The sequence below is a fragment of the Rhinatrema bivittatum genome, chromosome 7 (assembly GCF_901001135.1).
Source record: "Rhinatrema bivittatum chromosome 7, aRhiBiv1.1, whole genome shotgun sequence".
NCBI lineage: Eukaryota > Metazoa > Chordata > Amphibia > Gymnophiona > Rhinatrematidae > Rhinatrema > Rhinatrema bivittatum.
In genome coordinates, this window is record NC_042621.1 from 286,819,618 (window position 1) to 286,846,015 (window position 26,398).

Genomic DNA, 26,398 nt, shown 5'->3' on the forward strand with positions numbered 1-26,398 from the left:
CTTGTATGTGTACTTTCACGTGCAGGTTCAATGACTCCTCTACCGGTTCACCCCCGCTTCCACCAGTTTACTTACGCACCCCAGCACTTCACCCTGATCTCCCACCACTTAACCCTGGCCTTCCACCTAAAAACTGCAGACGAAACCAGTGCGATTTAAGTTCTGTGACTCAGCACTTGTAAAAACATGCATGTAACTGTGATAATGTATGCACGAATACTATTTGCAAAATACCAACTTGTGCACAAAATTCCGAACCCCACCCTGGAACACCTCAAAACCTCCAGTTTTTTCCCTTTAACATTTACACATGACACTGCTAATACGTGCGTACTTCAGGCGTTCGCAAAATACTGCATACACGCTACTTGCCTGTGCAACTTCCGTTTTTACGCATCGAAAACCTTTTGAAAATTGACCCTTTTAATGGTCATGTGATCTGGTCATCTGTTGCCTTGAAGCCTGGGCATTGTCTTGTCTCTTATTGTCTCTACTGTAGTGCCTTCATGTATCCCAGCATTCTTAACGAATGCACTGAGTTCTTTTATTTACTTATTTGTGTGTTTTTATACATCGAAGTTTGGTACACGCCTTCACTCCGGTTTACAAGTAAAACTTTTAAGGGCAAAAAATGTATGCTCTAACAATGCAAAAGCTGTCTGTGCTTCTGTACATCCAAAAACCTTTCGCTTCCCTGCTGTAAAGGTAACCTGTATTTCAGAATATTCGTGGTGTTGACCTTTCAGTGCACCTCTACTTTGGGAAGGGTTTCTTTTTTACGTCAATGTGCTTCAGAAGCCGCAAAGAATTGTTTTGAATATTAATTTATCTAGGGCTTCTGGCTATCTGCTTGTATTTGTTTCTGAACAGCAGGAGTTTGTCTCAACTTGTACCTTGACTTTTAGGGCCTGGGCAACGAGGCTCTTGTGGTTTACAACTAATGTCTTTTGTATGAATTAATAACTTAATCCCTAGAGCTAGATCATGTAAACTTTCTGGCTCTGCTTGTCCTTTAGCATGCCAGAATTCATCTGGAGTAAGATCAAGATTTGTAATCTTTAGTTTATATATTTTCCATTTAAAAAAAAATCTACAAAACAATATTTTGAATGTTTTATGTCTTTTGACTGGTGGCCAATATGTATAGTGCTTATGCATCTGATTTTCTTTGCCATCCTTACTTCTTATAAGGATAATTGATTTGATGATGCTCAGAATGTATCATTTGAGATTGCCTTGTGATCCCTTTATGTATATTTTTATGGCCATAGATACTTACATATATCTCATTCCTCTGGGCTTCATGGGGTTTATCCTTGACTCCAGTGTTGGGTTTCAGAAAAAGAGAATACAGTTGATCTGCTAGGTTCGTTACTTGACATGCTGAAGAGGTTCCTGAATTTTTGTCTAAATGAAGTTGTTAAACTCACCCTGACTCTAATTTAGTTTGGCTGCATCTGAAGTATCTTTTATTCTAGTTCACTGAGCATAGTTATTTTCACGTCTTGCCTTTTCTTTAACTTCAGATTTCCATTGGCCTGATGTTCTGGCAGACACAAAGCTTGCTAATCCCCATAAGTGTGAATCCATGCAAAATACTTGTCTTTGGAGAAAGAAAAATGATTTAACTTTAATGGTGTTTCTGCAAGGGTAGCATATTTGCATGGATTTACCCAAGCCAACCTGCCACTCCCTGCGGAGTTAAGAGCATAAGAACATGCCATACTGGGTCAGACCAAGGGTCCATCAAGCCCAGCATCCTGTTCCCAACAGTGGCCAATCCAGGCCATAAGAACCTGACAGGTTCCTAAAAACTGTCTATTCCATGTTACTGTTGCTAGTAATAGCAGTGGCTATTTTCTAAGTCAACTTAATAGCAGGTAATGGACTTCTCCTCCAAGAACTTATCCAATCCTTTTTTAAACCCAGCTACACTAACTGCACTAACCACATCCCCTGGCAACAAATTCCAGAGTTTAATTGTGCGTTGAGTAAAAAAGAACTTTCTCCGATTAGTTTTAAATGTGCCCCATGCTAACTTCATGGAGTGCCCCCTAGTCCTTCTATTATCCGAAAGATGAAATAACCGATTCACATTTACCCATTCTAGAACTCTCATGATTTTAAACACCTCTATCATATCCCCCCTCAGTCGTCTCTTCTCCAAGCTGAAAAGTCCTAACCTCTTTAGTCTTTCCTCATAGGGGAGCTGTTCCATTCCCCTTATCATTTTGGTCGCCCTTGTCTGTACCTTCTCCATTGCAACAATATCTTTTTTGAGATGAAGCAACCAGAATTGTACACAATATTCAAGGTGCGGTCTCACCATGGAGCGATACAGAGGCATTATGACATTTTCTGTTTTATTCACCATTCCCTTTCTAATAATTCTTAACATTCTGTTTGCTTTTTTGACTGCCGCAGCATATTGAACCAACAATTTCAATGTGTTATCCATTATGATGCCTAGATCTTTCTTGGGTGGTAGCTCCTAATATGGAACCTAACATTGTGTAACTATAGCATGGGTTATTTTTCCCTATATGCATCACCTTGCATTTATCCACATTAAATTTCATCTGCCATTTGGATGCCCAATTTTCCAGTCTCACAAGGTCTTCCTGCAATTTATCACAATCTGCTTCTGATTTAACTACTCTGAATAATTTTGTATCATCTGCAAATGTGATTACCTCACTCGTATTTCTTTCCAGATCATTTATAAATATATTGAAAAGTATGGGTCCCAATACAGATCCCTGAGGTACTCCACTGCCCACTCCCTTCCACTGAGAAAATTGTCCATTTAATCCTACTCTCTGTTTCCTGTGTTTTAGCCAGTTTGTAATCCACGAAAGGATATCGCCACCTATCCCATGACTTTTTACTTTTCCTAGAAGCCTCTCATGAGGAACTTTGTCAAGCGCCTTCTGAAAATCCAAATACACTACGTCTACCTGTTCATCTTTTTCTACATGTTTATTAACTCCTTCAAAAAAGTGAAGCAGATTTGTGAGGCAAGACTTGCCTTGGGTAAAGCCATGCTGACTTTGTTCCATTAAACCATATCTTTCTATATGTTCTGTGATTTTGATATTTAGAACACTTTCCACTATTTTTCCTGGCACTGAAGTCAGGCTATCTGGTCTGTAGTTTCCCAGATCGCCCCTGGAGCCCTTTTTAAATATATGGGGTTACATTAGCCATCATCTAGTCTTCAGGTACAATGGATGATTTTAATAATGGGTTACAAATTTTTACTAATAGGTCTAAAATTTCATTTTTGAGTTCCTTCAGAGCCCTGGGGTGTATACCATCTGGCCCAGGTGACTTACTACTCTTCAGTTTGTCAATCAGGTCTACCACATCTTCTAGGTTCACAGTGATTTGGTTCAGTCCATCTGAATCATTACCCATGAAAACCTTCTCCGGTACCGGTATCTCCCCAACATCCTCTTCAGTAAACACCGAAGCAAAGAAATCATATAATCTTTCCTCGATGGCCTTATCTTCTCTAAGTGCTCCTTTAATCCCTCGATCATCTAATGGTCCAACTGACTCCCTCACAGGCTTTCTGCTTTGGATATATTTTTTAAAGTTTTTACTGTGAGTTTTTGCCTCTACGGCCAACTTCATTTCAAATTCTCTCTTAGCCTGTCTTATCAATGTCTTACATTTAACTTGCCAATGCTTATGCATTATCCTATTTTCTTCTGTTGGATCCTTCTTCCAATTTTTGAATGAAGATCTTTTGGCTAAAATAGCTTCTTTCACCTCACCTTTTAACCATGCCGGTAATCGTTTTGCCTTCCTTCCATCTTTCTTAATGTGTGGAATACACACTCAGTTTTCTTCTTTGGCAGAAGAGCTGACCCTTGGAGTGAACTGCTGGCAGTTGATGGGTTCCTGGCAACAGGACACCAAAGCTTTAGAACTCAGGAGACTTCTTTTGAGGGGGCATCTGACCAGATCACATAACTGTAAGTGTGAACCCATGAAAAATACCTTTTGAAGGTCACTCATTACAGGTAAATATTTTCACACCACTTGCTAACCGGTCAGAATGCAGAAAGCCAGGGGGAGAAAGCGACATCATCCAAAAGAGATGGCTGCCTCAAGTGACAACCCCAAGTGACATAGCTATAAAATAGCATTTTCAATCCGTGCAGAATCCCAATTACAAACCGCAGCAGGGAGAAGAGATCAGAAATGACTGCCCATAAGAAAACAATAGATCTCCCCGAATTGTCATATGTGGCTCCAGAGGAGGGCAGAAGGACGGATAGGAGGCTAGTGAGAGGGGCACATTAGAGCACATGCGTGTTGAAGGAGCCCGCTGAAAAGGAAGGCCTTACTCAAGCTGAGCTTCTGAGACTTGTAAAACAATATTGCTGCAGTAAAGTCTGAGATAAAGCATGTGATGAATGAATTGTGACGAGAGGTGGAGGAGCTGGGCCAGAAAGTGAATGATACAGAACAAAGTGGAAAAGCACACATGAACTGGCAAAATTCAAAAAAAAACTGCAAAACTTGAACAAAGGGCCTAGAGACTTGCTTGACAAAGTAGAAGACCTGGAAAACAGATCTTGTAGAGGTAACATCAGGGTCCATGGTTTCCCTGAGGGAGAGGAATATCTTGACTGTACAAGAGATATTCGGGGTGCTGCTGGAAATCTCTCGTGCAGATAAGGCTGCATCGCAGGTGAAAATAGCTTGAGCACACCGGTCATTGTGGAAACTGCTGCACAATCAACCCAGAGATATAGTGGCGTGCCCCCACCATTTTCAAATTAAAGATGCGGTAATGCTGTCAGTGAGAGAAATGGAGTTCATTACATGGAAGGAAAATCCCATTCAGTTGTCTAATGTTGTATCAGCTATTACATTGCAGAGGCACAAGGGGCTAAAGCCATTAACAGATACTCTACGGACTGAAATATATACTACCGATGGCTGGATCCCTTCGGCCTAACATTCACGATCAGTGGTGCAACGACTAAGGTGTGGACCCTGGATGAAGCAATACCTATACCGATAAAAGCATGAATAGCTTTGGAAGAAAGAGTTAAAGAAGGGAAGCCACTACCACAGCGAGAAACACCGTGATGGCAAAGAGTAGGCAAGGGAGGAAAAAGACTCAGAAGAAACCTTGATGGAGATCTACTAACACAAGACTCTGGCACTTAGTAAGGGGTATATTTGAGTACAAGTGCAGGGACACATCTGCCAAGATGGAGGGTAACCCAGTAAACTATATAAATCTCCTATGGCTACTCTTGTAATTCATTTATAAGGGGCAAATTTTTTCTCTTGAGTTCTTCTGTGTTTTCTTATGATATTTGTACTAATAGATACCTACTGTATATATGTGAAAGGGATTGAGTATATTGGCTTATTATGTTTACCAGTTGGATGATTGAGCCATGTTATGGAGGTGTGCTATGGGGTTGGCACCCAAGAGTTGGCATGATGGAGGAGTAAAGCATGAGGTCATGGAAGGGATGGGGACAGGGTGAGGCAAATAGGCACAGGTGGACAAAGGAAAGCTGGTACGTATGGGTGATTATTATATTTGGGTACAATGGCAGATGTTAAAATTGTAACAATGAATGTGAAGGGCCTTAACTCCCTGAGAAACAGGAAGCTGGTACTGAAGGAGACTCAGGTTAGTAGAGCTTCTATCTATTTTTATTCTGGAGACTCACCTACTGAGAGAGGAGGAGCATTTGCTATGAAGTAAATTGTTTCTGAACATGGGTGTTATGTTGTCAGCAGCATTACGATAAGAGATGTTAGACTGTCGGAGGGACAGAGAAGTGGATACGTAGCAGTAAAATTAAAAATGGGTACGGAAAAGCTGACATTGGTGAATATATGTGCTCCTAATGTGCGGCAGGGGAAACTTTATAACACTCTGGGAGAACAGATGAGCAAACTGGTGGAAAGCTATCTAGTGGTAGGAGGAGACCTCAGCCTCACTATTAATCCAGCATTGGATAATAGCACTGGCGTGGCACATGCCTAGCAGGTCACAAGAGCTAAATTAGTTATTGGCGGCATGGAGACTCGATAGCTGGCGAATAATGAATCCAATGGGGCAAGATTATACATATTCCTCCAGAGTCTCTGGGTCGTACTCCTGAATTGGCCTGGCATTGATGAATAAAGCGACAATGTCTGCTTGTAAAAAAAAAATATATATATATATATATATATATATTAATATCGGGTCTGTTACGTGGTCAGATCATGTGCCAGTGGAGTGTGAGTTAGTGTTGTTGTATAAGGAATATGGATGACAGTATTGGTGATTGAATAAGACTTTATTGAAAAACGAACAGATTTGTGAAAATATTATAAATGACATCATAGAATATATACACTTCACCGATAGAGGAGATGTCTCTGCGCAGAATGTATGGGACTGTCTTAAGGCAGTTATCCATGGTAAAATGATAGCCCAAGCAGCAGCCCTGAAAAAAAGAGAGATGAAAAAGAAAAGTTAAATTTAATAGGGAAAATTAAACAATCAGAAACCATGCATAAAAGGTTTGGACAACCTAAATTAAGAAAATTGGATACCTGTAGAGAGCAGCTGCGGGTAATATTGTATGAGGAAACTCAGTATAAATTTGATACTAGTAAACAAACATTTTGAATGGGGAAATAAAGTGAGTAAGCTTCTCGCATGGCAATTAAAAAGGCAACAAGCACAGGGTCAAATCTACAAATAAAAGACGTAAGAATGCTGCTTTATTTATGATGATGATCAGATTTGGCAGTGCTTTGCACAATTCTGTCAAGAACTGTATGCAGTGGATGGCACCATACTAGAGGAGGTGGTGGACCAATATTTAGAAAATTCCCCTCTACCAATTATTGCACAGGAAATTAGCCGAAGATTAGAAAGTGAAATATCAGTGAAATCTTAGCAGCCAGAGCCTCTCTTAAATTAAGTAAAGAACCTGGGCTGGATATATATTCTCAGCACAGTTTTATAAAGAATTTAAAGACCCGTCTATCTCACCACTGTTGCAGATGTATAATACCTTATTGAGAGATCCTTTTCTGCCTAGATCGATGGAAGTAGTGGGAATTTTAGTTCTACCAAAACCAGGGAAGGATTTCACTCCTTAACCCAGATCTGAAATTATTAGCGAAATGTTCCGAAAGTGGACCCTTTGACTGAAGGAGGAGTGATTCAACCCGTGAGGGGAATCCCCGCTAATCCCTTCCTTCAGGAGGGGGAGGAGAATCAGAAACCCCGCTGGAGCTTCACCAATACCAACCCACGTTCCCCTTAGGTTGAGCCCTTGGGTACGGGGGCCGGCTGGACTTAACGTGGGGTCTCTGATAGACGTCCGGGCACAGATCAAAGCAGGCGATGGTATTTTGGTCAGTCAGCAAAGATCAAACGGATGTCAGTCCGAAGAGTCAGAGGGATCAGAAATTCAGACAACCACCGATACCACCCAGTGGTTCTCAACCTTGTCCTGGGGACCCCCCAGCCAGTCGGGTTTTCATGATATCCACAATGAATATGCATGAGATAAAATTTGCATACACTGCCTCCATAACATGCAAATTTTCTCTCATGCATATTCATTGTAGATATCCTGAAAACCCGACTGGCTGGGGGGATCCCCAGGACAGGGTTGAGAACCACCCAACAAAGAGCTTAAGAAGCAAAGGGAAAATCAGGATTCTCAGGAAGCCAGGAACCACAGGAATATCTGGAATAAAAATAAACCCAGGATGCACAGGAAAAAGAAAAGAAGAAGATGCTGGAAAAATCGTTGCCAAGGCACTAGTGCAGTGCAGGGACTTTCCTTGAATAGTCCCTGCACTGTGATGTCAAAGAATAGGGCTGTGAGGAAAACGCTACTGGCCCTTTAAAAACAAAAGTAAACAACGCGCGCGCCTAACCTAGCCTCAATGACAGGAGGACCCAGAAACCCCGGCGAAGGTGGCGGAGTCCCGACCGTCTGAGCTGCTCCAGCCACACACGCAGCAAGATCCCGGCAGCAACCCAACCCCAGAGGCAAAAATGAAGCAGGAGACTCGTAACCCTGCCGTGAAGGTAAGCGGGGTCGAACGCGCACAGCACTAACATTGTAACGATGCAGCTAAGTCGGATCATGCCATCGGTAGTACATGCTGATCAGGCTGGTTTTATACCGGGATGACAGGTGGCAGATATTAGGAAAAAGAATAACTTAATCTGGAGAGCAAAGAAAGAAAAGACACTGGCGGTACTATTAACAATCGACACGGAAAAAGCTTTTGGCCGCGTTCACTGGGGGGTTATGTTTAAGGTGTTACAAAAGTGAGTCTGGGGCCGAATTTTCTGTCATGGACGAAGGTTTTATATTCTTCTCCCAAAGCATGTATCGAGGTGAATGGAAACATAAAAAGGACCAAATGGTCCATCCAATCTGCCCAGGAAGCCTGTGCCGTGTAGGTTACCCCATGCTTATCTGTTTCCCAGACCATAAAAGTCAGGGCCCTGGTTGGTTGCCTGTTTGAATCCAGTTCCCCGTTACCCCCTCCCCCATGCTTATCAGTTTCCCACACTAACCCTCATTGATTGCTGTTGAATCCAATTCCCTGTTATGCCCTGCTGTTGAAGCAGAGAGCAATGTTTAAGTTGCATCACAGTAACAGTTTTATTGGTTAAGGGTCGTAACCACCGCATCAGCAAGTTACCCCCATACTTGTTTCCCCAGACCGTAAAAGTCAGGGTCCTCTGTTCCTGAACGAATCCAGTTCTCCTTTTTCCCTTGCCATTGAAGCAGAGAGCAATGATGGAGTTCCATCAACAGTATCAAGGCTTATTGGTTAAGGGTAGTAACCGCCGCACCATCAAGTTACTCCATGCACTCGTTTCTTCATTTGCATCCTTTAGGGATCCACACTGTTTAAAGTGCGCTATGGAACTTCCTCTGAGGGGGAACAAGGCAAGGGTGTCCTCTGTTACCATTGTTGTTCATGTTAACTATGGAACCCTTCACAGAGAGGGTGCAGAGAAATGAAGACATATGAGTCATCAGACTGCTTCACTATTCAAGATATCATGATTTGCAAATGATATTCTTTTTATAGTAACAGCCATTTTTTCATTATCTGTGTTGATTAGGTAAATGTAAATATTTGGGAGGGTATCTGGTTTTAAAGTTAACATGGGAAAACCAGAATTTTTAAATCTTAATTTGGATGAAGTCCAGGTGTACTAAATACAAAATAGCTTCCCCCTTTAAATGGGCGAAAGGGAGTATTAAGTACCTTGGGGTATAAGTAGCAGCTGATTGGCAACAATTATTTTCACTAAACTATATGCCCCGATGGGGAAAAAAAAATATTTTGAAAGTTGGAAACATTGTCAACGTACAGCTGCTCTTGGAAAGGTGCATTGCTATGATAAAGATGGCTATATTACTCAGATGAAATTGTTTCAGGTCTTACCTATTGACATTCTGGGTAAATGTATGCAGCTATTGTAAAAAAAAGTCTGTAATTACATTTGGAAGAGACGACCTTGGGTAGCGAGAAAGGTCTTATGTTTATAAAAAAAACAAAAAGGGGAAGCCAGTCGCCAACTTCTGGCAATATTATGTAGCAGCTTAGTTATCTATCACTGGATACCAAAGAGTGCACCCAAGCAGTGGGGAATTATGATTGGACTCAAAAATCTGCAGTCCAACTAAACTGGATGTGGCTAAGCGGGTGGACAATCCCTTCACTGCCCAGATTGTGAAACTATGGAGAAAATAAAGGACATTATTAACAGGACATGACATGTATTCCCCAATCATGACTTTTGAGTTAATTGAGGAACTTACCGGGTAGGTAGATTTGATGTCATATTTCTTTAGATGGAAAAGATTTGGGATATGGTGTTGTGGGCAATTATTCTATAATGAAAAAAATTGGAATTTGATGAGTTAAAACTATGATTTCAGTTGCCCAAAGTGGAGAGATTTGGCTACCTCCAGATCAGGCACTGTGTACATCGAGAGCCCATTAAGAGGTCAGCTACTGCGGAATTTAACTTCCTATGCTTTAAGGGTTAAAGAATGAAGGAGTTATTATTAAAATAAAAATGTATGTTATTCCGTGCTCAGGAAAGTAAACTTAAACATATTAGTCAATGGGAACAGGATATTGGGAAAATTATCTGACAAAACATAGGAGAAATATATGACTATAGCCAGGAAGAGGTTGGCTGCTGAGATTGTAGAAACCAACTATAAAATTCTGTACGGATGGTACCTCGCACCAGAAAAGCTTCATAAGATCTATCTGGGTACAGACGAACTATGCTGGAGAAAATGTGGAGATGTGGAAGCATTCTATCACATTTGGTGATCTTGCCAGAAATTTGCAGATTGTTGGACTCTAGTATCAAGACTATTAAAGGACATCCTTTCTGTACAAACACCTTGGAACCCAAAAAATGTTCCTTCTTTCAAAGCATCCAAGTAGCTGGCCAGCTAAGAAGAGGAGACTGATAATGCTTCTGTTGAATGCAGCAAGATGTGAAATAGTTGGAAGTCTGTCAAAGCTCCATCTCACGAAATGCTTGTATGTAGAATTTGGATGGTACGTTACCTAAGTTACCTCATAGCGACTTGGGAACCTTTTTTAATATGGTACTGTAACTCCAGTTGAACATTACCACCTGTTTGGGTAGGACATGGGCGGATAGGGAAGGGGAAGCGGGAGGAGGGGGGATTTAAAATCAAAATATTTTGGAAAGTTTGCATTGTTGGCAATTATAATGGTTGTGTTATAGAAATGGAAATATGCAATTGTAGTTGTTGATGGTATAATAAAAAGTAAAAAGAATTCAGTAAGCCAGCGAGTGGCAAAGGGAGTAAGGTAACCGGATAACTTTGGCTGAATATTCAGTGGAACCTATCTTTAGTTGAATACTCCATTTGTGGTTTTGGCTTTCCTTCAGTAGGTTATGTTTCGGTTTGGTTTTTTTACTTGATTTTCACTGAATTTTCTGCAGCATAACTCTTTCTTATAAACATAAGAAAATAAGAAATTGCTATATTGGGTCAGACCGAGAGTCCATCAAGCCTTACGTCCAGTGGCCAATTCAGGTCACAAGCACCTGGCAAGATCCCAAACAATAAATAGATCCCATGCTATTAATGCCAGTCATAAGTAGTGGCTATTCCCTAAGTCAAATTGATTAATAGCAGTTTATGTACTTCTCCTCCAGGAACTTGTCCAAACCTTTTTTAAATTCAGCTAAACTAGCTGCTTTAACCAAATCCTCTGGCAATGAATTTCAGAGCTTAATTGTGCGTTGAGTGAAAAATAATTTTCCCTCATTTGTTTTAAATGAACTACTTGCTAACTTCATAGAGTGCCCCCTAGGCCTTGTATTATCTGAAAAAGTAAATAACTGATTCACATATGCCGTCATGATTTTATAAACCTCTATCATTTCCTGCCTCAAGCCATCTCTTCTCCAAGCTGAACAGCCCTAACCTCTTTAGCCTTTCCTCATAGGGGAGCTGTTCCATCCCCTTTATCATTTTAGTTGCCCTTCTCTGTACCTTCTCCATCACAACTACATCTTTTTTGAGATGCGGCAACCAGAATTGTACACAGTATTCAAGGTGTGGTCTCACCATGGAGCGATTCAGAGATGATATGACATTCTCTGTCTTATTCGCCATTCCTAACATTATTTGCTTTTTTTTTTTTTTGATAACCATAGCACACTGAGCCGATGACTTCAATGTATTGTCCCCTATGATGCCTAGATCTTTTTCCTGGGTGGTAGCTCCTAATATGGAACCTAACATCGTGCAACTAAAGTAAGGGTTATTTTTTCCTATACACATCAACTTGTCCACATTAAATTTCATCTGCCATTTGGATGCCCAATCTTCCAGTCTCACAAGATCTTCCTGCAATTTGTCGTAATCTGCTTGTGATTTAACCGCTCTGAATAATTTTGTATCATCTGCAAATTTGATTACCTCACTCATCGTCCCCCTTTCCAGATCACTTGTAAATATATTAGAAAGCACCGATCCGAGTATAGATCCCCAAGACACTCCACTGTTTACTTTTCTCCACTGAGAAAACTGTCCATATTCAGCGGCAGCCACTTAGCTGGATAAGTCCAAGTTATCAGGCTAAGTAGCATTTGAATATCTACCCCTAAGTCTACCAGCTCACCTTTATCCAAATATTTATTTACTATTTTAAAAAAATGTAGTAGATTTCTGATTCAAGCCTTCCCTTGGGTTAATCCATGCTTGCTGTGTGCCATTAAACCATGTCTATCTTGTAGTGTTGTACAGTGAAAAGATGTATACCCTTAAATGTCTAGGAATACATCAGTATAATGAACCAAATAAAGTCCATGAAAAATTAGTATTCCCCTGACTCTTTCCTTCTTCTCCAACCTGACTACTCAAGCCCTTACTTGCCTCCCTACAACACAGTGATCAGCCTTACTGTGCAAGAAATCAAGGACCTCTCATATAGGATGAAAGAATTTCAAACGAAGATCTAATTTGAGCTGGGCTTTTTGTGATTTGCCCTTCAAGCTTTTGCATACAATTATCTATTTTACAAAATTATGCATATTCTGCCCAGCCACGCAGCTGTAGTAGAGATAAGAAAATTATTACTTACCTGCTAATTTTCGTTCCTGTAGTACCATGGATCAGTCCAGACCGTGGGTTATGTCCCCAATCCAGCAGATGGAGTCAGCCAAAGCTTTGAGGGGGCGTCACCATAAGTAGAACTACCCCCTCTGCAGGAGTTCAGTATCGAGTATATCAAAGCCCGAGTAGAAAAACCGAACCCCCTCATTGAATCAAGTTTATGGAAATTGGCAACAAACAGCCGTGTAACCGTAGTAACAAACGAACAGTGAGCGTCCTACAACGTGTAGGAGGCTACAAAGACAGTAAGTCAACTTGTGAGGAGCTGGGACAACAGTGAAAAACTGAAAGTGGTGAAAGACAGATACCATTACCGTTCCCTTGAGTAAGGTGGAGCAGGATTAGAACCCAAATGTGGAGGGCGTCTGGACTGATCCATGGTACTACAGGAACGAAAATTAGCAGGTAAGTAATAATTTTCTTTTCCCTGTACGTACCTGGATCAGTCCAGACCGTGGGATGTACCCAAGCTTCCCTAAATCGGGTGGGGGTCCTGCGAGACCTGCTCGGAGAACCTGCTCACCAAAATGTCCCGTGGCTGGAGAAGCGAGGTGTAGGCGATAATGCCTAGCGAACGTGTGCAACGACTTCCAGGTAGCCGCCCTACAGATCTCCTGGGGAGAGACCGAGCGAACCTCCGCCCAGGAGGCCGCCTGAGAGCGTGTAGAATGCGCTACAATGCCGGGCGGAGGCGTCCGCCCCGCCCCAACGTAGGAAGCGGCAATACTCGCCTTCAGCCATCTCGCAATGGTCGTCTTGGAGGCCTGGGAACCTTTCTTCGGCCCGGACCAAAGGACAAACAGATGGTCGGACGTCCGGAACTCGTTGGTAGCCTCCAGATAGAAACGTAGCGTGCGTTGTACATCCAAGAGTCGGAGAGACTTCGGCTCGGAGGAGGAGAAGGACGGCAACTCCACCGTCTGGTTCACATGGAAAGCTGACACCACCTTCGGTAGGAAGGCAGGGACGGTGCGGATCGACACTCCAGAGTCGGAGAAGCGAAGGTAGGGCTCCCTGCACGACAGGGCCTGTAGCTCCGATATGCGACGAGCGGAACAGATTGCCACCAGGAATACCGCCTTGAGGGTGAGATCCTTAAGCGTCGAGCTACGCAAAGGCTCGAACGGAGGCCCCGACAGGGCGCGGAGCACCAAGTTGAGACTCCAGGAGGGACAAGGATCCCGTAGCGGAGGCCGTAGATGTTTGACACCCTTAAGGAACCGAGCAACGTCCGTGTGCCGCAGGAGAGATCCCCCATCACGCAGCAGCGAACCGAGGGCGGCCACTTGAACCCTCAACGAGTTATAGGCTAGCCCCTTGTCCACCCCGGCTTGAAGAAACTGAAGGATTTGAGGGATCGAAGCCGTTGTGGGGCTGGTGTCCTGGCTGGCACACCACAGTTCGAACACCTTCCAGACTCGAACGTAGGCCACCGACGTGGACGTCTTGCGCGCCCGCAGCAGCGTGGATATTACTGCCTCCGGGTATCCCCTGCGCCGGAGACGTCGCCTCTCAAAAGCCAGGCCGCAAGACAGAAGAGTTCTGCCTGCTCGAAAAATACCGGGCCCTGGTGTAGGAGGAAGGGGAGGTGCCCCAGCCTGATCGGGCCGTCGACCACCAGCTGCAGCAGGTCCGCGAACCAGGGTCGCCTGGGCCATTCCGGCGCGACGAAAATCACAGTCCCCTGATGTTCTTCTATTCTGCGGAGCATCCGTCCCACTAAGGGCCACGGTGGAAAGGCGTAGAGCAGAAGATGTGTTGGCCAGGGGAGCGCCAGGGCGTCCACCCCCTCCGCACCGTGTTCTCTTCGCCGACTGAAGAAGCGAGGAGCCTTGGCGTTTAGAGTGGATGCCATCAGATCTAGGTGGGGGGCTCCCCACCGATGGACGAGGAGTTGCATCGCCTCGTCGGACAGAGACCACTCCCCGGGGTCCAGCAGCTGACGACTGAGGAAGTCCGCTTGAACATTGTCCACTCCTGCGATGTGTGACGCTGCCAGCCGGACGAGATGAAGCTCCGCCCATTGCATGAGCAGCGCTGCTTCCAGCGCGACCTGAGGGACTGCGCGTGCCTCCTTGGCGATTGATGTAGGCCACGGTGGTCGCATTGTCCGATAGCACTCTGACTTCCCGGTTTCGAAGGAGCGGGAGAAAGTGCCGCAGGGCAAGCCTGACCGCCCTGGTCTCCAGACGGTTGATGGACCATGTCGCCTCCACCGCCGACCACGTTCCTTGCGTGGCGCTGCGATCGCAGACCGCGCCCCAGCCCGCTAGACTGGCGTCGGTGGTTACCACCACCCAATCCGGTACGTCGAGGGACACGCCTCGGGCTAGATTCGCCGGATCCAGCCACCAGCCCAGACTGTCCCTGGCCTTCTGAGGGAGCGGAAGGATCATCTGGTAGTCCTGCGAGACCGGCTTCCAACGGGAGAGGAGCGCCCACTGTAAGGGCCGGAAGTGCGCAAACGCCCAGGGGACCATGTCGATGGTGGAACCCATCACCCCCAGGAGCTGCAGGTAGTCCCAGGAGGTAGGCTCCGGTAACGCAGAGAACCGTAGTATGTGATCCCGCAAGGAGAGCGCCTTGTCCTGCCGCAGGAAGACCTTGCCCAATCGGGTGTCGAAGGTCGCCCCCAAGAAGTCCAAACGCTGTGAGGGCACGAGGGAGCTCTTGGAAAAATTCACTACCCATCCCAGGGAACGCAGGAACTGTAACACTCTGGACACCGCTGCTTGGCCTTGGGCGAACGACTTCGCGCGAATAAGCCAATCGTCTAGATAGGGATGGACCAGGATGCCCTCCCTCCGGAGAGCCGCAGCCACGACTATCATGATCTTGGTGAAGGTGCGTGGTGCCGTCGCTAGCCCGAACGGCAGGGCTATGAACTGGAAGTGCTGGTCCAGGATCTTGAATCGAAGGAGACGATGATGATCCGGGCGGATGGGGATGTGTAAGTAGGCCTCCGTGAGGTCCAGGGAGGCAAGGAACTCCCCCCGATGCACCGCTGCGATCACCGACCGCAGCGTTTCCATGAGGAAGCGGAGCACTCGGAGGGACTTGTTGACCTCCTTGAGGTCCAGAATGGGCCGAAACGATCCGTCCTTCTTTGGCACAACGAAGTAGATGGAATAGTGGCCCAAGCCCACCTCTCCGAAGGGCACGGGCGCAATTGCGCCTATCTCCTGAAGCCTGTCCAGCGTTGACTGCACTGCTCGCCGCTTGAGATTCGAGCCGCAGGGGGAAAATATGAAACGACTCTTTGGTGGTCGAACAAGTTCCAATGCGTAACCGTGCCGTACGGTGTCCAAGACCCACTGGTCTGAGGTAATCCGCGCCCACTCCTTGTAGAAGAACTTCAGCCGTCCCCCGATCCTGGGGACGGCGGAGTGGGCGAACCTGGCATCATTGCGAGAGCTTGGGGGAGGGGTTTCCTGCCCCGAGGGCGGTGCGCGCGGGTCTGCGGCCGCGAAAGGAGCGCGACCAGGGCTGGGGCCTGGAAGCGGCCGGCCTGGAGCCCCCCGGCCTGTAGGTCCTGTAACGCCGGTGCGCTCTGGCTCTAGTCCGGGACGAGGCAAACGCCCGGGAAGGGCGATATCTATCCTCCGGAAGACGGTGAACCGCATTTTCCCCCAGCGACTTGATGAGCTGATCCAGATCCTCCCCAAAGAGGAACTTACCCCTGAAAGGCAGGGAGCCAAGACTCGATTTGGAAGACGTATCTGCCGCCCAGTTGCGAAGCCACAGCAGCCGTCTGGCCGCCACCACCGAGACCATAGACCGCGCCAGGACGCGAAACAGGTCATACGAGGCATCCGCCCCGTACGCCACCGCAGCCTCCAATCTGTCCGCCTGGGCAGCCTCCGTCGCAGGCAGATCCTGGGAGGTGAGAAGTTGTTGAACCCACAAGAGGCTTGCCCGCTGGGCGAGGGAACTGCACATCGCTGCTCTCATACCCAGCGCGGAGACCTCGAAGACTCTCTTCAGGAAGATCTCCAATTTGCGATCTTGCGTATCCCGCAAGGCCGTGCCTCCTGTCACCGGGATTGTCGTCCTCTTCGTAACCGCCGAGACTGCGGAGTCAACTCTCGGGACCTTAATGAGATCCAGGAAATCTTGAGGTAGCGGGTACAGCCGTTCCATGGCACGACCCACCTTCAGCGAAGCTTCAGGGGTATCCCATTCTCTCGTGAGGAGTTGCAGGAACGATTCGTGAATGGGAAAAGCCCGCGCTCTCGGGCGCAGGGCTGCCAGGACCGGGTCTCCTTTCTTCGAGGATGTGACCACCGCAGGCGCAACTGGAGCGGGTGGGTCCGGCGGTGGATCCAGATCCAGTTCCTGAATGATGCGTGGTATGAGCTCGTCCAACTCTTCCCTCTGGAAGAGGCGCAGCGTCCGCGGATCGTCCCCCTCCGTCGCGGCGTCCCCCTGTCCCAGATCTGTAAAGTCAGGGTCAAGGTCCAATGGGTCCGGCGCCGCTCCCGCCGCCCCTGGCGAAGTCCGGGCCCGGGCGGGGACACGAGGGGCCCCCGCTCCCCGCCACAACGGGGGGGGCCTGAGCCGAAGGCGAGGCCCGACATAGCTTGGCAGGGGGGGGTTCCACCGGCGTATCCAGACCCTGCAGGTATGCCGTGTGCATAAGCAGGACAAACTCCGGGGAAAACCCCGGTCTCGCCGAGGGGGCCCTGGTGGGAGGCACATCCGTGGCCTCCTGCCCCTGCGGACCTTGCTCCGGCAGCAAGGCTGGGGGCGAATCCGAATCCGACTCTGTCATTCAGCCTCTCCTGAGGTTCATCGGGGCGCCGAGCGTTCAAGATGGCCGCCGTTCCCGCCAGGACTGGGGGAGGGGCCCGCCCACGGCGTCCGGGCAGAGGAGCTAGGAAGGAAAAATCGGCGACGGGCTGTGAGGTGCCTTCCCCCCCGGGAAGGCACCGGGCACAGATGCCCTCACGAGAAATGCGGGACCCCGGTTCGCCGCAGGCCGCGCAGCGAGTCGGCCGCGGCATCGGGACGACGTGAAAACCGCGAAAAAATGAGCCGCGAAACAAAATTCAAAAATGAGCCCTCGGGGTCCCGCGAGCCGAAACGCCGCCGCCGCGGGGGGGCCCGATGGCCTGCACTGCCCGCTGACGAACAAAAAATGCCGCGGGGGGGCCCTCCCGGCCGCACTACCCGCCGGAAAAAAATGCCTGCCTGCCTGCCTTCCCGAGCAGCCCACGAGGCGCCCAAGATGGCCGCGGTCAGGGTCGTAAGCGCGGAGAGGCCGGCACTACCGGCATCCGCGAGGCAACCAGAGGTGTTTGGGGATCTGCAAAGAAGAAAAGAAGAAAGAACCACAATAATACTTCAAGCGATAGGACTTACCCCGTCCGAACAGCGAGGGAAAGGACACACACAGAGGGTAAGCCACGCCTCCCCAAAATTGAATCCCTTAATTACCTTTTTTTTTTTTTTTTTTTTTTTTTAACAAACTTGATTCAAAGCAATAGGCAGTCGCCCAAGAAAACAAGACAAAGATAAAGTCAGAAGCAGAGGCTGAATTGGGAGCACTCCAAATTCCCTACTCGCATCTGCTGGAGTCAGAAAATACTGGATACTGAACTCCTGCAGAGGGGGTAGTTCTACTTATGGTGACGCCCCCTCAAAGCTTTGGCTGACTCCATCTGCTGGATTGGGGACATAACCCACGGTCTGGACTGATCCAGGTACGTACAGGGAACAGCATATACTTCCACTTGCCCAAAATAGCTTCTTGACCCGCCAGAATACAACTCACAATCAGTGCACCGTGTTCATCCCAGTTGCACCATTGACGTTTCAGACCTGGAATAGTGTGTGGAGCACTTGTCATCCCTTATTGGGTAAATAAATAAACCTAACTGATTGTGTTTAAAGACAGGTTAGCACTAAGGCCTGTTTCAAGTTTCGTTCCATAGCTTAATTCTGGTCTTCTCATCAATAAGGAGGTTGTACTGAAGTTTTCTAGTTCTAGGAAAGGAAATCTTAACGCTTCTGCTTTTCAAAGATTCTTAAAGTTTTGCTTAGAAAAGAAAAGACTTTGGGAGGAAAAAAAAAGCTATTCTAGTATTTTATTTTGGGGGGGGGGGAAGGGGTTATAAGATTTTTCAGCCTTCGTGACTCAGTTGCTAGATGGATTCGTTATTGTATCTCTGAAACTTACAGGAGAGATCACAGATACCCCTGATTTCATTAGTGCACTTGCAAATAGAGAATTTTACTTACTGAAAAAGCTTATGCCTGCATTGAAGAAACCTGCATGACAGCTCCTTGAAGTCCGTCAGCGCTGTCACATAACAGTGCAGGCTGAGCAGATAGATCTAAGCAGATTCCGCTTTTGGCAGATGAGTTTTCCATGCTGTGTGCTCAGTAAGATACTCCTGAGGTAAATCCCATTTGATACCATCTTGTTAACTTGAAGACTTCCCTGTATGAGTCAATTCCAGTTCAGAGTATTATGCAGAGGTTTATTCAAAAGCATTTAAATAGAACCAAAATAGCAACGTGAGTTGGAAACTATACAACCTAGGGATAATGCAAACACGCAGTCCAAGATCCAGACTGGGTCAGTTATTTATTATATTAATTTCGATGTACTTGACACAGTTAGATGAGCTTCACAATACTTTAAGAAGGCTTCCACAATACTCTTCTGTTTACAGGAACAGATGCATGGGTATGAGCACTCGCAAGGCTCCCGAGGTCCAACAGCTCAACTCATGTCGGCCTCTAGCCCTCAAGCTGCCAGAACACTGGCATCCCCATCAGTTTCTTTTAAACCCCTAAGGACTAGTCCGGATCCTCAGGGACTGGGCCGTGTAATCAGGCTAACAGCTGTCTGAGCCTGCCTCTTCTTTATTTATTTATTTATTTGAGAGTTTTTATAAGCCGCGGCACGTTTGGAACATCACCTCGGTTTACAATAAAACATAATGCAGCAACGGGCTTTACAAGAAACACGTGAAAGAACGAACAAAAAGCAACAGGCTTTACATTACAAATTCATAAGTTAACAGGAACTGCATAATGGAAATGAGTACAAAAAAAAGTACAGATCAAAATTGAGTTAATGGAAATGCTTTAACGGATAGGCATACAGGGTGAACTAACAGGCGAGGGTACTACCAGAGAATTTATATTGAGAGGGGGAGATTAAGAGTTAAGTGCCAGAATGTCCGATATATCAAGTGATTAACAGGTGGGGGGAAAGGGTGCATGGAGATCTTAAGTCACTCTGGCTCTACATGCAAGGCAGACTCCAGTTCAGGACCCACCAGAGAACTTTTAGCCCTGATGTTAGAGGAGTGTAGCAGGAAAAAAAATGTCTTGCATGTCCGTTTTCTCTGAACAATGGTCAGGACACTCATACCCTGTGTGTCCTAACCTATAGACTTTTCAGATGTGATACAGACCAGTAAGAGCTGAGCAACCTGAAATTGGAAGCGTTCATCACCCATGGCTAACACCTCCATTAGTGTAGCTATGAGCAGAGCTGAGGAAGTGTATACTTAAATCACTGTGCTTAGTCCTTGTCTGGCATGCGCACCAAACAAGAAAGAGATCTCTAATGGTGTCCCTGGTCTGTATGCAGAGGTAGCCCAATTGATCTTGCCGGTTTTAAGTTAATGGAAAGAAAATAGACGGGTAAGAATTTCTCTTGTAGCACAGTCAGTCAATGACTGCTCTCGGAGGACTCGGGAATTGCATGTGAGCAGTTTCAAATGTTTCAAGCTAGCAAATATGTAATTGGTATGGTAAGTATTCATCCTATGTGTACCTGTGAAAACTTGCACGCTACTTGATGGCTATGGCTTTCTTTAAAATGTATGAGGCTGATTAATTATCTAAAATATGTGCATGCTTTGTTCACTGACTTGTATTGCAGCTAACCTCCACCTTTATTATGAATTGGGTTCAACTATTAAGCTTATTAATTAGTGCCTAATTTGTAACTTCCTCTATATGCCTACTCAAAGCAACAGTATTACCTACAGTCCTCAGTATATAAACTTAGCAAGTCCTTGACTCCATTCTTCTTTCTGACTCAGCAGTTTCCACCTGCTCCTTTGGGCTTCCAGCTCAGTCAGAACCAGGGCTGGAATAAGGTGCCAGGAGCCTTCCTTTGTGAAACCACCTAGGGATATTTTTTCCTCCTTTTGAAATCCCCTCCCAACCAACTTTGTCCAGTCATTGCAGTACAGTCCCTGGCCGAGGGGGTCCTTGCATCTTCCGGAATCAGGGACTCTAGATGCCACCATTGCATAACGACTGTCACTCTGCCCTCCTCAGTGGCTTGTAGGACGTGACTTCTACAGCCTGACATTCTGGCCAACCTGAGCCAGGAATGGAACCCAGTTTCCTCTGTCACCGGGCCAGCCCGCTAACTATATTTTTTATTCTCCTTCATGTGCTTTACAAATATATTTTGAGCCCAAAAGAAGAAGGGTGGCTGAGTTTTAGAAAGTAAAAATATGTAAAGTAATGTACTGAGCTCCAAGCCCTATTCTAGCCTCTGCCCAAGATGGACTGTATAGGCTAGAAAGGCATACAAAATTGCTTTGGCTGGGTCTGGCATTGGAGACACAACCTTTTTGGTCTTGAATTTGGAAATACATAATGGAAAGTAGTGAATTTTTTAGCAGTTTTTGATTGTTGAGTGTCTTAGCTATCTGGAATTCGAATTATTTCTGTAATACTGCTGCTTTGATATCCACTTGTACCATGCAAACTGTGTAATTGCTTTAGTGTGAAAAGTTCATTGTTAAGAGAGAATTTAACAAATGTGAATGTGATGACCACTAACATACACTGATTCTTCTGCATGGTTTGGTTTCCCGTCTCACTCTGACTAAACTCTGACTAAACTCTTGTCCTGCAGATGCCGAACACGAATTAATCTCAGATGAAGGTTCATCTGTTTCACTAATTCCGTCTCAAAGTCAGTCACCGCAAAATATTCCAGAAAAACTAGAAGGTATTTAATATTTCCTCCAGAACCTCTAGCAATTGGTCAATATCTACCAATGAAGGCTAATCCTTTTTGAAAAATCTGAAATGATTTCCTCCTTAGCTTGTAGAAATTAGATTTGCATTAGATCCCAGCCAGTCAGTGGTCCTGCATATTCTCACTTCCCCTACATTTGCGGTTCTTAAAAGAATGTGTCCTCTGCATACCGATCACTCTTTCAGACATGCACAAATAGTCCTGCCGCCCACCCCCAACTTACTAATTAATAATGTCCTGTTAAGTCAGTACTTTGTGTTTTGTATACTTTGGTGCTCTGAAATTCCCTATTTCCTCAAATTAGCACGAATTACAAATTACCTCGCATGCAGCATCTGACTGGTCTGTATTGGGATTGCACATCACATCGCTCATCTGTCTTATCTCTGATCCCTTCCAGACATGGCAGTTCATGGGATATAGAGGAACCAGAGAGAACGGCTCACCAAATTGAAAAATAACAGTTTAAAGTGCAGTACTACTCTCAGTGCGTGCTTTTGAATATTGGAGCGTAGCCTTGGTTACTGTTTTCTCTATAATTATTGTAGTAAGAGGCTTGAAAAGATGTACAAAATAGACAAGGTATTTGCTGTACAAATTAATTTGAATAGTAAGTTGTAGCTTCTTGGTTTCCTGCTAATGTTTTCTGGCATTTACAATTATATGTTCTTTGTTAGTCAAGTAACAAATAGCAGCTAGTAGTACATTGGAAAATATGAGAAAAGATTCCTAATAATCTACAAATTTTCTCTATGGCCAAGTAGAGCTTAATTCAGCTACACAAATGAGTGACATCATCCACCAATGCGAAAGTGCTCTGAGTTACCATGCAGGTCGTCTTAGTCATCGTTCTTCTGCTGAAGCATATGGACATTTGCACGTGCTCTTTCACTGTTCATCATGAGGCCCATATTCAGAACTCATTTAGACGGATAACTTAAGTTGTTTTATTTATTTATTTATTTATTTACGTAGTTTGTATACCGACATTCATTTAGAAAAACATCACATCGGTTTCCATTTAACATAACTTAGCAACAGAGCTTTGCAATTGTCAAAAAATAAAGAACAAAGAGATTGATAAACACAGCTAGAAGAAAACTAGGTTGTTAAATATAACACTTGTATAACAATTTGGAAAATAACTTAGAGGTGTGAAAATTGTATAAATACAGGGAATTGAGATTAGGGATTTAAAGCGAGGAATGTACAAAGCGTTGGCTAAATAAAGCTAAGTGATAATTAGGTGGAAAAGGCATAATTGAAGTAACATTTCGATAACATACAATTGGACAGTAAGGAGGGGAGGAGAATATTGGTGAACAAAACTAGTTGACAGGTTGCCTAAATGTAATAATAGTATAACATTTGAAGAGGATAGCATCTGGTAAGAAATTGGAAAACATGGGGTATTGCAATCGGGTAACCGTAAAGAGTGACCAAAGTAGAAGGTGGTGAATCAAGACTAGGCTTGTATCTGTCTAAATGACTTACCCAGCTATATTCAACCTTTATCCAGCTAAATTCTAGATGGCTAATAAGTTAGGGGCGGTTCAGGGGCATAACTGGGAGGAGTTGTTAGCTAGTCATCCAGCTAACTCTAATATTCAGTTATCTGGCTAACTTTGCTATTCAGACTGTCTCTGAATATAGACCTCTCTATTTTTCCCTAATTTCATTTAGTGAGTCGTCTTTACAAAATAATAAAGTAGTTCTTTTCTTTCTGTCTTATTTTTCTTCATTTTTGCAATGCTGGGGAAAAAAAGTCCTTCAAACCTTGCACCAAATATAAGCATAAAGTCGAACCTCAACTATCTCTGCCTCCTTTGTTTGGGACCTTCATATGATGTGACTAACTGCACAACCTGTGGACTAATGTCCCTGCGAGCAATCTCGTGCAGAGATCGTAAGCTCAAATTCCACTTATCCTCCCCATTGGAAGTAAGAAGGAGTTCAGAGAGATCAGTACCTAGGAAATGAAGGTCAGAGACCCCTTTGCTTCAAGCTCTGGGCGCAAGAAAGAAAGGAGATCACACCCATTGGTGGTGAAGGCTTTGAAGCATTCCCAAAAACGTCATGTTGCAGACATGCCATCAGCGTCATCAACTTATAGCGCTGAAGCCTTGAAGCCATCCACTTCAGCTGTATCAGCAACAAAGATTTTGGCACCGAACCAGCAACTTCTTGGCACAAAGATTCTGAGCTGAAGCCTCCTGAGGGAAAATCCACTCCTCTAATCATGATATCAGAATCGGAAGCTTCTTCTGTGACACTTCTTTCTCCACTACCTGAATGTCATCCAGTCATGCAGAAACGTTGATCATAGTTTGTCCATAACTTCATGATGAGCATTCCGGCCAATCCTCCACCTCCTCCACTAGTGGAACCCGTTTGGAAAAGCTCTCTGACCAATTAGACTCCCAGTCCTCTTTTCTAGAAGGCTGAAGAACATCATCATGAGAAATCTCTCAACTCCACCTCCCAAAGAGGTGAGGCTCCTCCCATTCTGCTTTCTGACTCTGAAGAAAATGATCATTTGACTTATGACTTCATCTTTCTTTTATTCCATGGAGGAATCAGTAAGAGAGCCTTCTCATCCTCTGCTAGAGCTGCCTAAAAGTAGTACTCTGCCCCGATACATGAGTATCCTTCCTCCAGAAAATGGCAAATGCAATTGTCTTTAAACTGAATGAAAAAAATAAACTGAAAGGAAGACCTTCTTGGAATTCTAGAATATTCAAACACCTAAACAGGTAAGTGCTTTTCCAATCCAGACAACCCTTCAGGAACTTTAATTTAAACTGTGACACACACACAAACCCCCCCACTTTCCACTTGCCAGGAAACTAGACCTTATGTGTAAATTTCAATGTTGTCCAGACCATCATAAATTATAGCTACCTCATGAATCTGCCTTTAAAAAGGCAAAAAGATCAAAACCATATTCCAGTACTTCTCCAGGTAAGGATGTCAAATTACTTGACAATATAGGGAAGAGCGTGTTGCAGTCAGCAATGTTGCAAAGTAGAATCTTAGCCAATCAGATTCAAATGATTCAGTGTCTCTACATGAAACTCTCAAAAATAAATAAATAAGAGAAGTTGCATCTCAGCTTCTTTCAGACATGCAAGATCTGTTTTATGCCTTACTTGAATGAAACAGAAGATTGTGCAGGACATCTCAGAAGAGCTTCATACACCATTTTTTATACAGGACTGCTGCCATAGCTGTAGGAACGAGAAGACTGGCCTGGCTGGAACATCTCAGGCCTCGGAGAAGACATAAAGTACATGACAGACTTGTGGATGCCCTGTATATGGAAGATAATTTGGGAACAAAGTTGAGGGTATAGTTGACCTTATAAAAGAACATTGCTCAACCCTCCAAATGTTAGCAGCAGCCACTTCTGAACAACCTACTCATAGGAATATGCTTTGCAAACTTTCAGAAGGCAATTCTGTTACCCCCATAGAGAATACTAACTGTACCCTTTCCAGAGACAACCTCAACAGCTGGAAAGGCCAGGTCCTAGAGAGAGGACTCAAAAAAGATCTGCTCAGAGCTGTAGATAGCCCATGGCCAACCTGGCCTGAGCCATAGGTATCACAGCCAGAAAAGAGCCCTCATTCTTGCAGCCCAGAAGAAGCAAAACAACCAAAAGGGAAGGGTAGGATTAGGAACAGAGGACCTCTTCTTTGGTTTCTGCTCTCTCCACTTCACATTTTCCTCTCTCTTCCTGTTTCCTGCAAGCCAGGAGCGGAGGTTCTGTCCCACGGGAGAAAGTGGCTCTCTTCTGCTCTGTCTTCTTCAGTCTCTGCTTCACCTTCCCTACTTGTAGGCTGCCTGGCAGAGGAGAGGCTGGAGCAGGAAGAAGAGGGCTATTAATTGCTTCGTGAGATCCCTTACATAAGCCCTGTGGCTAGGGAAGGAATAAGTGTTGAGCTTGGGAAGGAGAAGAGTGCTGGGGTATGACATGGGAATAGAGAGGAGAGTGCTGAAGTCACCCCTACAAGGAGAGAAGATAGAGTATGGGTTAGGCAATGAGAGAGAGAGAGAGTTGATGCACACACCACCTCTCCCATTCCACACCAAATCTCAGGGTGATCACGACTCCAAACTCCTCCCCACGTACAGAATCTGCATAGTGGTGACTAAATGAGGAAAGGGACTGAGGGAGGGTTTTAGAGTTTCATGGAAACATGCAATGAAAATGTATCCAGGTCTAGCAGTGTCCTCCGAAGTGGAGTAAGTGCTGATCCTGTTCATAAGAAGAAGAAAAAAAGGATTGGGTTAGAAAACCAGCCATGAAAGAAAAGTGCACAGCTGATGAGACATATGTTGAACTTGTGGCAAAACAGAGAAATCTAGTGAGAGACGAAGCAGTAAACCGTGTTTAGAAAGTGAGCAAGTGGGTCAGCCAGATGTGTGAGGAGAGGAACCATAGGCCCTGCAGAAAGTTTGTGAATCCTGGGTGTTAGTGCTGTTACGCTAGGTTTGCTATAAAGGTTCTGCGTGTGTTTTTGGCAGGATGTTGTGCTGCATTACAATGAGCTGGTAACTGAGGGAGTTTGCTTTGTTGCTAATGAGATAAAAAATCTAATTAGTTTAAAATAATTAAAAATCGTTTAATTCCAATAGAAGGAAAAAAGGACATAGGCGTTGCGATTTAAAGGCATACACAATA

General features: G+C 45.1%; 1 protein-coding gene across 1 annotated transcript in view; it reads left to right on the top strand.

Moving 5' to 3' along the window:
- The window catches only part of ADD3 (adducin 3), a 379,802-nt gene that overhangs the window by 329,366 nt on the left and 24,038 nt on the right, over positions 1-26,398 (top strand). The window contains 1 exon segment of the mRNA XM_029610347.1: positions 21,589-21,684. Coding sequence (XP_029466207.1) covers positions 21,589-21,684 — 96 coding nt within the window.